This window comes from Zonotrichia leucophrys, chromosome Z (genome assembly GCF_028769735.1).
Source record: "Zonotrichia leucophrys gambelii isolate GWCS_2022_RI chromosome Z, RI_Zleu_2.0, whole genome shotgun sequence".
Taxonomy (NCBI): domain Eukaryota; kingdom Metazoa; phylum Chordata; class Aves; order Passeriformes; family Passerellidae; genus Zonotrichia; species Zonotrichia leucophrys.
In genome coordinates, this window is record NC_088200.1 from 17,442,467 (window position 1) to 17,456,636 (window position 14,170).

Consider the following 14,170-nt stretch of genomic DNA (forward strand, 5'->3'; position numbering starts at 1 on the left):
TTAATTAGCTGTAAAATTTATTAACATTTGTCACATTGACAGAATTAACATGGTGCAAAACTTTCAAATTCCTAGGCACGAGAAGAAAGAAAGATCTTGAAGACTTAAAGCTAGTATTCAAATTCCAAACCAAATATTTGAAAATGAGCCTAGTTTCCTAAATCCATAATTTTCAAAATTTTGCGTTTTCAATGCAATCATGCTGTTAAGATTTTCTGAAGTTAAACTACTGTACTTCATTGCTTTTTCCCAATGTTTATCAACACATCCAAGATTTTACATGAAAAATAAAGATACTTTAGTAAACTTGGCCTTTGTTTTCCCATATAAGATCTAATTAACACTCTGTAGTCCTGTTGCAACACAGAGAGAAAGAGACTGTTACAAGCCATTTTCTCTGCATCATCCTGGCCAGAACGTGAATTACCAACATCTCAGACTGTGCTCATCAGTAGCTTCCACATCAATGACTGTCAATTAGAAGGACGATACAAGACAATTTGTAAGTAAACACAGTATTAAAGGTAAAATACATGGAAAACAGCTCAATTTCTGCTATCCTCTTCAAGCGCTTCCTGATTTATTATCCCATGAGTGCTTTTATCAAAAGGCTTATTTTTCTTGCTATTCCTGTATTCCATGTTTGTACATTGGAAACTGCTATGGTGTTTTGAGCATTAGTGAAGTTACTAAATTCAACAGCTGAAAGCTGAGCAATTTATAGAATATTTACTCATTGTGTTTCTTTGGCTCTCTTTACATGGATTTAATCAACAAGCCTGACAAGACCAAACATTTTTACTAAATACTCACTTTCCTTTTGCTTTTGAAGGATTGTAGCCATTATTTTGAAAACACACTTTTTGCTGAAAATCCAGAACTACATACAGGATAAAAACCAAGGCACTAATTTGAGAGGGAGCAGGGAAGAGAAAAGCCAGCCTCTGAGGAGGGTATGGCTGATGTGGCAGAAGAGCGTTATATTGGGGAGCGTGGTGGGGGGTGGGTGGCACAGAAAGAGTATTTTTATATTGAAAGACAAAGAAAGAAATATTACATGTTGCCATATAACTTGCAACTTTTCCATCCAAATTAAAAAGTTGCCAATTTCTTAGAAGATTATTTGGCTAAGTTAAAACTTAGCAGACCAGTGAGTACAATGAAAATCAACTCAAAACCTAAACAAAAAAATTTAAAGCACAACATTTATTAAAATACCATCTTAATTTTTATATAACAGTTAAAAAATTTAACTTTAGGAAGTTTAATAAGTGCAAAAGCATCCCTTGATTTACTTATTGGGCCAAATTTACTTTTTTGCCTAATTAAGCTGATTTCAGCTGGAATAACAGCTATTTAAGCAAGGTGAATTTTGTCCAATGGACACAAACACAGGAACAAATATGAAAAAGTGATGGGTTTAGAATCTTGTGCATTTTGCAGATCTTCAGTTAGTACTAGCTGTGATTCAGAGCATCTCAAACTATAAACAGAACTATTTAACGTGAAGAGACATACATTGTCCTACACCTTGAGATCTAAAAGTTATTGGGAAAGGGAAGTGAAATTTTGGACCAGTCTTTAGAAAAATTTGCACTTAGTGTGCTCATGTATAGGGGGAGGCAACAGAAAATACTTGCCAATATTGCTGTAGGCTGTTTATTGAAGGTAAGTAAGTTTATCAAAATCAAACTGTGCATTGTTAAAGAGCAAGAGAAGTGATGAAGACATGTCTAAAAGTGGACCTGGTTGCTCACAGAGTTGGTGCAGTCTCCATTCTTCAAGGCTCTCAAGTGCAAGCTGGATTAAGTTACATTGTTTGGTCACACAGATGATCCTGATTTGAGCAAGACATTGCACCACAGCCTTCCTGAAGCCATTTCCATCCTGAGTTACTGTGTGTTCCTATGATCCTTGTTTAACCTTATTGCTTTTGGATTGATTGCATAGCCTATGTTGAGTTTGAAATGTATGGCAGCTAATAGAATAGAATAGAATAGAATAGAATAGAATAGAATAGAATAGAATAGAATAGAATAGAATAGAATAGAATAGAATAGAATAGAGCAGTTGTGACTTACAGTGATCATCTGGTTTAACTGCCTGACCACTTTAGGGCTGACCAAATTTAAAGCCCATTATGAAGGACTGTGGAGTCCTCTGACTCCTCCCCCTCAGGGAAATCCCCAAAGCCTTGCCTTGGAAGACTGTATCATAGAGTTTTCCCCATCTAGGCTGATACAGTGGACTTAACCCATGATGCTCTGCAGCACTGCTGCCAATCTACATTAGATTGCCTCCCTCGTTGCCCAGTTGACACTGCACCCCAATTATTCATCTCTCATTTCCGCTACAGGTTACTGCCCTTTGCCCTGCCCTTTGCCTGCCCCTGTGCCCTCAGGTCATTGGTCACTGACCCCATTCTTAAGTCGTGCAGACCACATAGTTTTCTTTTTTGTCTGTGGTTCTTTTGGCATGGTGGATGTAACAAACCCTCGCTGGAATATATCATACAAAGACCCTTCCTGTTCCACTGCTGAGCTATCTGTGGCATGTGTGTGCATGGACTTGAAATGGCTGTTCTTCTGGCCTTACTCTGAGCAGTTTCTGGAGACATTTCAAAGAAGGCTGCAGCATTTCTACCACCCTGCCACACTGCAACAAAGGACATTATCTAGATGCCTATTTTTGAGCACCAATAGGCTCAGGGTATTAACTACCTCTCTAGAAAGCCTGGGCTAGGGTTTTATCGTCCTCTCAGAAAGAAAATGCTTCTTAATGTCCAGTCAGACCCTCCCCTGATGCCTCCTTCTTTCCAAACCCCACCACTCCTTGCAGGATGGGCCTTCCAGCCCTTCTACCTGCTTGGTTGTCTTCTTCTGGATGTATTCAGGTGCCTTAGCATTGTTCTTAATTTTTGTGACCTAAAACAGCACATAGTTTTAGTCCTCGTACTAAAACTTCCAGATAGTACTCATAACTATCTGAGAAATGCATGTATTTTATTACTGGCTTTTTGCAAATATTAAAATGAATATTTTATGTGTTGTGTTAGAAAGTAATGCTGTATTATTTCTCTTAAGTAGTGTGTTAAATATAGTTTTAGGTTATAAAAAATGTTAAAATAGAAACTATGCTATGTAGGATACTTTTTTAAAAGAAAAGACTTCCAGTGAGATAGCAGCCACAGGATGCCTGAATCTTTCAGAGAAAAAGAATTTATTGCCTTCTTATCAGAAGAAACGAACTTCTTCCTGCCTCGAAGGTGGTGTTAGGATTCAGAGGAAGAAGCTGACGATGACCAGACAGAATCCTGTGTTTGAATGGCATTTATGCATCATGTATGAAGTGTATAAATATGCAACAGGCTATTGCTTTTAAGGGTTAATCCTTTGTTAACAGGTGTCCTTTTACGGCTCGTGATGCCCAGGAAAAGGTACCCGGACGTCCGTAACTCTTTGTTTTTATTGTCTCATATTGTCCTAATTCAATTTTTCCAAATTGTTATTACTCTAATTGCACTACTATTTTTATAACCATTTTATTACTATTAAACTTTAAAAATTTTAAAAACAAGTGATTGACATTTTTCACAACTAATATCAAAGCTAGAAAAGACAGGAACCTCCAGGTTATTTTTTTATTCTATTCTGTTTCAAATCCAATGCCACTTCAGTCTTTTGAATTCTCTTGGTTGGATTTTCTAATTTATTTTCATTTCTGCTTTTCAGTATTTGTAACTGTATATGTTCTGTGTGAGTGCTCTTTAAAAATGTCTACAGACGTAGTTTAAATTCATAGAGTTCAAAATGCTTTCCAGAGTAGCCTTTTGAAATAATTTATGGAAGTTTTACATATAGTAATTTAAGTCTAAGTATATTCCTAGCCTTCACCCAAAAGAAAAATGAAAAAGCTGTTTAGAGTCTGAAAACAAATAAGACAGTAAGTCTGAATGGACTTATACTCAGATTTTAAAAGAGTCACAATTTTTTAGTACTTGTATTAGTAAACAAATAATAATTTTATTAAAGAAAGGAACATTTAGTCCTTCTTCTGGAGAGATGAAATAGGAGATTGGGTAAGACAGGTGCATTCAGACCAAACAAGCTTTGTTGGAAGCAAAGATACCGCCATTATATTAAAAGTATTCTGCATCTGTTGCAAAATGTATGTCACCCAATTATCTTGTTTTCTTGTCAGTGACTTATCTCTTTGACTGAACAGAATGGAGATCTGTGAATTCTAATTTTTCAGAACTTGGGATTAGAAGTCTATTTCTATATAGTATATTCATCCATTGTGTGGTACTGTGACAATTTTTCAATAAAGTCTGGTTTTATATTTTTAAAGCAAGTCCACTTTAGAACTGGTTTTGTATCAATGCAGAATTTAAGCTTTCTTTCTAAAGTCTTTCCTACACTAGCTTCTAGCTTTTATGGTGCAGATATTCTCTGTATTTAGTGCATTTTCCTCCTCCTAGGCCCACATTTGATGCCATTCACACAGACATTCTCTTTTTATAGATAAAATATTTGCCCTTTTTTTTTATTCAACATTTCTTTTTCACAGTAATACACTCTGGACTGCTTTGGTGTTAACCAGTTCCTGTATTTCAGAGCACAAGATGGTTGTTTTTAAGGCTAAGTGAGGGAATAAAAAAATTATCACTTAAAAATACTCAATGAAATTTGTCCTCACAAAAGCAAGTAAAATGAAAACCATTATTTAGAAAGAAAAATAGAAGAATACATGTCTTCTGCCATTATCCTTTGAACTGTTTTTGATGCTGTTGTTCCATATATGTTCACTATTTTTGAACTGTGATAATATGTATAATTATTTCTTGTATGCATACCTCCCTAGGCCTGTTTATATGGATTTCTCCAAAACAGAACTTTGGAAGTACATCTGCTTTCCCTTAACAGCCTCTGCGTGCTTGGATAATTACATAACTGAAATTTATGGCTTATAATAAAGAAACATAAAACAGGATTTAAATTAATTTTAGGATTATATTTTTGTGGTTTGTGGTTTGGTCTATTTTGTAATGATGCTTCATTTTTGAAAAATGCTAAGCTAAATAATTACTTAAACTACATTGCAGGGTGATAATATTTTAGGAGTCACTGTCATATTTTGACCACTGATTTTCTGTAAACATATTTTTTGACCTCTGCCAAATCTGGTTGGAATAGGATGTATAGTTTAAAAAAGTTTAATGTGAGGGAGTGATATTGCATAAAAAAAGGAATTAAAAATAGGTTCAAACTTGTACAGTCCACATTGTGTCCTATTGTCAGTCTCAACAGCAAGTAGAAGAGCACTCACAGTGGTCCTATATTTAATCTTATCATTCCAGAGAATGACAAAGCACTGCAGAATGTGAGACTGCTGCTTATCTTTTTGAGGAGTGATTTCAGTATAAAATGATACCATCATCTCTTTTATGCCACATCCTTACCACCAAGAGTAATTCTGGCTTATTTGTAAATTACTGGCATGTATGAAGATTGTTTTCCACGGAGATGACTTTGTCAGCTACTCACTATACTTCACAGTGCTTTTAAAAGAAAATACAATAAAGAGAAGTTGCCAGTGACCTTGATTTTATTTAGAACCACATAAAAAAAGTTATGCCACAGCTTTGGTTGACTGGAATGATACATATACTTAAATTTTTAGGTTTTCTTTTTAAATGGTAAACAAGGGTACATTCAGTTGTATGCAAGACCAACATTGTAAATAACACAATTACCCTATGGAAAATGAAATGCTTGAAGTATATAGCTGTGAAACCCTTAATATTTTTGGTATTGAATCAGCATTGTTAGAAATCATCTGCTGAAGCCTTTTCATATACGGTAAACACTGAAAAAAGACCCTGTGATGAAGTGAATGTAAATAGTAACTAGTGAATGTAACTAGTGCAGTTTGCACTGGCTCTGGAGACAAATAAGAGCCCTACTTAAACATTTTACTCATAAGCTGTCTTCTGCAGCTTAAACATGAAAGGAATAACCTAACTTGTAGATATGAAGTCCATTCTTACTACTCAGCCACTTGAACTTAAAGAAGTGGTCTATATTTTCATACATTTGGGGTACTGATAACCCAGTAATTTTTCATGCCTCAGAAAAAAATTACAAAAATTGCTTAGATTGGATAATTATTCTAAGTAACACCACAACTCCATGTTCCACCAATTTAGAAATGTTTCCTACATCTCATAAAATGTTTATTTTTTTCTTATTTTTGTTTTGTGGGGTTTTTTTGTGGTTTTTTAATTTATTTTTGTGGGTTTTGGTTGGTTGGTTGTTTTTTTGTTTGCTTGTTTTGGTTTTTTTGGTTTGTTTGTTGTGGGTTTTTTTGAGAGTTGCTATCAACCAGTAGCTTGGAAGGAGGGAGGTATGAAAATTCCCAGGCCATGACGAATCCTGAGTATTTTGCAACAGCACACACTGAGTTCTGGTAGTCCATAGTCTCTCTCTGTGCTGAAATGATGACAATAAATCATAGGAGGAATATTTACAATTTTCAGAATAAACCTAGCAGCAGACCAGCTGTAACATTTCTCATTCTACAAAACCTGCTTTTTAGTATCACCTTTTTCTAGAAACACATGGCAAGGAAAGTAAAACTGTCTTTTTTAGTAAGCAAAAGAAGGTTTTGATAAAAGATAGTTTATAGATATAAAAGACAGTTTTACGTCTGGATGATATACAGGTATCTGTATACAAGCATGTGTACTAAACAATAAACAAGAAGGTAGATTTGAATGTTACAGGTCTGATGTAAACACAGAAAAAAGAAAAAGAGTAGTCAAAAGTGCTGACACATGAACTCACTCCATCATGCCTAATTATTGCAGCTATTATAATATAATATAATTAAAATGCAGAAAATATCTGCTTATCTCCAAACCAGGGAAAAGACATCTCTTTGGAAATGTAGTTACAATTTTAAAAAAAGCCAAGATGCGCGTTCTGTTTCAGCACACAGAAGAAATTCACAGGGAGATTATAAACTCCTGAAAATAGAAGTTTATGATGACAACAGACAACGCTTTCATTACAGTGACAATAACAAAACCACTGTAATACATACCATCTTGTTTTTGTACATGTTTACAGTAGATATTTGAAGACACACAAAAGGTTCACGTGCAGCTTTTCCATTAAAAGCTGTGACATTCATCAAACTGATAAGTGTATTTAGAAAATGAGAAAAGATGCTTGATGTAAATACTGTGCACATTAGTTAACCACGTATAAAGATTTTTAAGTGCACTATGAATTGCAGATGCAAACGTGAATGGCTTTTGACAGCTCCATAACTTGCTTGAATGCACACTGAAGAACAGTTTAAGAAGTTGTTTCCAGTTTTGTCTGATCATTTCTTCTCGGAAGGAGTTTCACCACAAAGTTCTGCATCTACTGAGGCCTCTTCAAGAGATGGTTTAATATTAGATACATTAACAGGACATCCAAGGGTAGCTGTACAGATAGAGAGAAAAGATGTATTAGATTTTATGCTTAATATCCATGCTAAAAAGCAGAAAGGCAAGAAAAATGCATGTTATCTAGCATGGAAACAAGTAAGCTAGACTATCTAATAAAATCAGAAATCCAAGTGAAATTTGGTCTCTAAACAGCACAACCATCCAAGGGCAGACAGGGTAGCACGCCAACAGTTCAGACTGAACATACTAATGACTGAATGCATCATCATGTTATTGTCAGCTTTAGTCAGAACAGAGTCACAGAGCTCTACATTAGGTGTTCAGAAAACATCTTAGAAATTTAGCCATTTAAAGAAATAAATTTGTCTTACTTGGAGATAGCTGTCATACTTCAAAACCAAAGCTCATGAACTTCAGGCCATAGAAAATGAAACAATTCAGAGGATAAGAGAAAGTAACTATTAACACAGTTTTACTGTTAAAGTTATTTGTGCAATGCTACTGACCCACAACATGATTCTGCTTATGTAGGGAATGTTAAGAAAAAGCTGTCCTATGAAATTGTGTAATATATAAGGAAGAATTAAACCGCTGGAAATAATCAAGTTAGTCATTCTGCCTTTGACAGAATTTACTTACATAAGGTTAGTTTCTCCACCACTAGCCTTTCAGGCAAAGTTTCAAGTGGAGTTGGTTGAATTTTTGCAGGGGTAAATGTATTTAAAGAAATTTTCCTTCCTGAAAGGGGCATCATGTAAGTTGGAGTAGCTGAAATGATGGGGGGAAAAAAAAAATCATTAATAATAAAAGTATTCTGACCTAAACCAGATGTCAAAAACTGTAGCCACAGGACTGTGTATCCATCCAGCAAAATAGATACCACATTTATAAAACCAGCTGCTCAGCTACCAATTTTTGACTCAAGTGTCAAACCCTTACAATATGAAAGACAAATCTTAAAATCTCTTTTTTACAACAGAAAGCAACACAACAAGCTCATGCTGTTAAGGCAGAATTTCAGTAATAGGTGCCTTGCCAGAAGAAGGCAAAAAGCATTTGTGCTATTTCTCATAGGTTAGGAAGATTTCACCTGAATAGGCTTTAAGTCCAATATGTCTATAAAAAGTGCACACAATGCATTAATCTCTAGACAACCTCTAAATAGTACAGGAAAGCAGGAGAACTAAACATCTATGACTTTAATTGTATCAAGTCTATTTTCCAATCACTCCTTGTTAGAAAGGTGACAACCATATGCTAGGAGTATGACACATTTTGTTTTTCAATATTTCTTCATCTTGTATACTCTCAATTCTGAACTGTTACTGAAGACACACAAAATTCCTAACCAGCATAAAAAGACATTTTAAGTAGCTGAGAATTTTCATATACTTACAAACCTCTCTGAGCTCTTTTTCAGTTACATCAATTTTCTCAAAATTGCTTATACTCCTGCTCAAATATAGGAGGCATACCCTATCAAATAAGCTGCTGATTAAAATCTAAACTGCATAAAATAGTGGGGGAAAAATTGAAAAATCCTGTAGTAGAAAAAAGGGATAAGTCCAAACAGGTAGAATACTATTGTATCAGTACTTTGATAGGGAACAGTACAAGGTTCTTTCTTAATCAAAGCATAAGTCTTTAGACACTTCCTTAGGAAGGATGATTTTCAATCACCTGACACATCCTATGATGTGGTAAATCTGACCTAACTTAAACCATTTCCAAAGACACAGTACTAGAATGACAATGGGGAATCATTTCCCCAGACACATGCACAGGATAGATTTCAGCTGTATTTCCTTTCAAGATCACCTAAACTTTAAACATGCAGCATGAACTGCTAAAAGCTAAGTAATTGTAAAGCACTCTACAGGTGTAGAGTAATACTGAAAGAAACAGGAAACAATGAAGTTTTAAGTGTAAATGCAACACTATTCTGCTGAGGTTACTAACAATGCAACATTACAGTATAAAGCTGAGAATACTGCATGCTCCCTGAAAAGCACTACCTGTAATTCAGATGAGTGTGGACAGTACAGAGAAGTCAATATAATAATAAAGGAAATAAACTATGATTTCATTAAATCCTTAATTTACTACCTCCACCAACAGAGATGCTACTTCAATGAATTACATATGTCCATACCCACAAAAGGTACTGCAAAATGTAAAATTATAGTTCATGTACATTTTCATTTTCTTCAAAAGCAGTATCCTTTTTTTTAACAAATATACTTGCTAGCTGCAAACACTGCGGAGATTAACTAAACAACAATTAAGAATTTAAAATTAACGTAATTACAAACTATAACCAGTACATGTCTCCTGTAGATTTTCCCTTGGTGGAGCAGCAACAGAAGCAAGAAATTCATCCACTTGCTTCAGAGACAAGGAATTGTGTAGAGTTTCCAAAGGACAAATAGAAGGCACCATCGAATACAGTTCAAAACCTAAAATAAAAAAATAATAAAAAAAGAGATTTCCAAACATAAGACAGAATTTAAGGAACTGCATTAATGCATGATAAAAAATGCTTAGTTTACATGACCACGTGCAGGCATAAGCCTCTTGAAATCTTGGAAATTAAATATTACAGGAGTTGGAACAAGATGAGCCAGTTTCCAGCTAAAGATACAATACATGGGATACAAGTCCCGTGTACACATAAATTATTCCAACATGAGAACTGTGCCCTACTCCCAAATCAGTTCATGAAAGATAATCTCCCTTTAAGACAAATTTAGCAGATCACAAAAAAAAAAAAGTCAGGAAAAGGTAGTTATTTATCCTAATCATTCTAATACCTGGCACAAGATTGAATAGGTAATTCATTCATGCAAGAAAGGAGGGATAGCTATTTGTTAGCAGAAAAGAGCTAAAAATGCTGTATCTTCCACGAAATAAATTTGCAGAATTCATGTTCTATCATCTTCAGTATTCTGTGAAAATAAACTGTTGTCTTTAATATCAAAGGAAAACCACTGTTAGCATTTTTATATCTTGAGGTATACAAGATACACTTACTTTCTGAGACAGATATACACCTACCTTTATGCATTTAAAAACAGTATTGAAAGACTAGAAGTTTCATATATTGGAACAGGTAAGTAAAGCAACCCAAAAATCTAACAATTTATTGGACTTTGCTTTTCTATGTTAGTCTTGATCATACACTAACCATGCATATCCACAGTACTAACTAACAGACTAAAAAGTGTTTAAACATCCTGGCTAAAAAAATTTTCAGTCCTCTAAAGTGATTCAAGTTTGGTAACTCAATAAACAGCGTTTCATCCAGTTGAATTTCAGAAGAGGAAAACATGTCCACTAGTGTTTTCAACATACAGCTGTAACATTACAACTTTGCAATTCAACACTGTAAATTTCTTCTAAGACAATTAAATGAAGAAGCAATAGTGAATGAAATAATGTTTAGAATTTAAGTTCAAGGTACATTTATTAGAGGTAACATTATGACTGGGAACTGTTCTTTCCCATAAAATAATAAGCAACAATGTTCCTGTGATATCCAGTGTTGTCCATTCACTCCCCATCAGTACTATGCATAAAGAAGAAAGATTTCAACCTCCATATGTCTGTATTTATATTTAGACCCACCTTGGCCGTATTCAAATTTTGGGGGCCATTGCTACAGATATTCAACCAACTGAGGTAGACTTATTTCAGCTTCACTTAAATTATAAACAAAATGTTGCATTTCATGAAAATATGAGTTTTGTGTACAAAAGAAACACCACCATAAAATTAATTTCTATTCTCCTACAAAGTCATTAGCTAGCCTTCAGTGTAAGCACTAAGATGCTTACCATACATATTAATATCCTAAATAACTATATGCATGCATGTAAAGCGCAAACCCTTTCGTTGCCTTACAGTAAAATGTAAGATTTCTCTTTTCCCTGACAGAAAAGTTCCTATCACTTGAATGAGAATTATTTTTTTCTAATTTTGCAATTAATGAAGTGGGACAATGTCAGGTTAACTTTTTAGTAACTATAATTGTTATAGTGCATGTTACAGAGAACCAAAGAGGAATTCCAAAATGCACTTTAAAAGAAAAAAGAGAAGAAGTAAAATTTTCTTGTTTTAGGAATTTCCCCTCCAAATTTTTTTGTTGAGTTTTGACAATTCTGCTGTCAGCTAGTCATATCCCAGAACGTCATTGTAATATCTTTATTTCTAAGGGATACGGCTTAAAACATAATCGGGAAATCTATGTGTCGTGTTTTATTTAATTGTTTTCTGATAAATATTATCTGATGGTATAAGAAATAGATTTTAAATTTTATGATGAAGAAGCCCAACAGTATCCCTTTAAGAAGGCAATTTCCTGTACACTATCAGCCTTTGATTTTTGACTGCATTTATTCTTAAAACATCAAAAGGCAAGCCAATGAAAGGGTTAACGCAGCATCTCAAAAAGCCACCTCTTGCTGTCTTAAGATTCAAAAACTGTAGAGACATACCACTGGAGCCTAGAAATTCCACAGAGGAAATGGACCAGCACCTAAAGAGGTGTGGGTGTTCTGCAGAGGCCCAGAAAATAAGGTATAGCACTTTCAGAAGATACTTGTTTCACCATGTTCCTTGAACTAAAGATGGGGTGGGGGGAGTGGGGGTAGTCTGAAATGAGTTAAGAGGGTGTGATAACAACATAAAAGAAAGAAAAACACAGAGTGAAAGGGACAAGGATAATTAAAATGATAGTGCAAAGGACAGACGAAACAACATCAATAGGGCGTTATGTTAGCAGAGAACCCCTGGAAACTGCAATATACTTAGGGTTCATAGGAGCTCATACTGCATGCATTAATCTTGTCAAAGATGTGTAGCAAAACTGCTGCATTAAATGAATCAGAACAAGAAGTGTGATTGATAAAAGCTATTTAGATCCTTTTTTTTAAAAGAATGGAATCACAAAAAGTGACTTAATGGAACAAAAGGTAAGTCTATTATTAGCCACAGATTCTGAAATGCAGTTCTTACTCTCTGACCTTGTATGTTTTGGGAATATTGTTTGGTTTGAGTTGTAACATAAAAACTGGACTTCTGATTTTTCTATTTGAGATAAAACATTAGATTTGTAATTTTTGATCAAACACAGTCTTAAAAAGAAATTTAGCCTTACTACAGTTTTCCTTTATAAAGCACCGCAGTGCAAAAAAGCCACTATAGATTTAAAATGAATGTAACAAAATACAACTCTGCTTCTAAGCAAGGCTAAACAAAAACTTAAGTCTTTTTTTTTAAAACTTTTTTTCTAAGCAAATATATTTTGAATCTAACATGAAAATACTGATGATTTCCACTGCAATTTCAATATCACTATCACTGAACTTAGCCAGCAGTCATGCACATTTTAAAACTGCAGTGAAGAAATCTGGAAAAGCTACATTCAGGTCCAGTTGGCCCTGAATATATCTGGGGGCTATTCAGTCATGTAGAAAGGGAGACGCAAAATATTTTGCTGAGGAAGAAAAAGACATACCTCTGTCCTGTGTGTTAAACGAGAAATTTTGCAAACTGAAGACAGTTAACTCTCACTCTTGAAGCTCAAGAGGTCAATGCTGCTCAAGAAGTCACAGCTATCTCGCTGTGATTTTTAGTGCAATATTTAAGTAATTTGCACATCTGATGAACAGAGAAGTATGATAAGGTAAAATAAATTTTTGTCCCATAAAAAATACAGCAATTTGGCAGGAACAGAACCAAAGCTTCTGCTTTAGTTTTTGTAATTTAGCATCACTTCAAGAAGATAGTCGTAAACTCCAGCTGTCAATTCAGTGACTTATATTAGAATGGGCAGGCTCAGAGAATCAGTTCAGCAGGAGAAAGACAAAGAAGAAACAGCAGCTATCAAGAAGTGTATGTTTAATAAGATCAGATTTCATTGTTTGTATCTTGTACCATACAGTCTGATCACACAAGAACTTCAGGAGAATAATTTATTAGAGATCATGATTAACAGTAGTACCTAATTTTTTTCGCTGATTTTTCCAAGTAATGAATTTTGATGTTGTATTTATACTAATGAATGGTAAAGAAAGAATTTAGGATATCTAATGATTACAAATATATTTGGAATTGTGCTTGAAGTTAGGAACAACAGACGGCTGGATGATACTGTACACCCCGTATTTGAAATAAAAATAAAAGGGATGAAGCAAGAAACCTTTTGTTTTTGATTTTGTTTTTAAAATAAAAGCAAAACGTACCATTGGTTGGGTGTCGAGCAAATGAGATAGAAAACCTTTTAACAGCAGAACCGCGTGTGGTGTCTGAGAAAGAGAAAAACAGGTACCTGAAATTTGTAACAGCTACCAAAAGTGAGAGATTTTAAAATAGAAAAGGAAGAAGAAAGGAAAAAAGAAAAGATGAGAAGGTATTAGAAGTGAGTGGCATGCAGAAGGGACCAAGGAAAATGGCTAAAATCTAAGTAGATGTTAAAAAGAAGAAAATTTGGATTGTTGGTAACTACAAGATGTGTAATGACGTATATGAAAATAAGCAGAATGAGCTCGTGATTCTGGCATACAAGGTTATGCAGGTTAGAGTTGAATACTGAGAAGTGAAGTGGGGGGGAAAACAGCATGAATACTGTTTCACCTCAGAGTTATGAAGGTGTGCTTTGGTATCTTTACATTGTGAAATCTAGTGAGTGGGTTTCTTCTCTATGCCAGATTA

The 14,170-nt window shown here is 34.6% G+C and overlaps 1 protein-coding gene across 17 annotated transcripts in view; it reads right to left on the reverse strand.

Moving 5' to 3' along the window:
• Positions 1-5,589: 5,589 nt before the first annotated feature.
• Positions 5,590-14,170, reverse strand: part of PPIP5K2 (diphosphoinositol pentakisphosphate kinase 2) — a 44,636-nt gene continuing 36,055 nt past the window's right edge. For 11 of the 17 annotated variants that reach the window (XM_064736502.1, XM_064736501.1, XM_064736506.1 and 8 more), the window contains 4 exons: positions 13,702-13,764; positions 9,784-9,915; positions 8,099-8,227; positions 5,590-7,493 (listed from right to left, as the gene is read on the reverse strand). In XM_064736502.1, coding sequence (XP_064592572.1) covers positions 7,390-7,493; positions 8,099-8,227; positions 9,784-9,915; positions 13,702-13,764 — 428 coding nt within the window. In that variant the 3' untranslated portion in view covers positions 5,590-7,389. The remainder of the gene's footprint in view (positions 7,494-8,098; positions 8,228-9,783; positions 9,916-13,701; positions 13,765-14,170) is intronic. The other 6 variants (XM_064736509.1, XM_064736505.1, XM_064736507.1 and 3 more) reach the window with 1 other exon arrangement.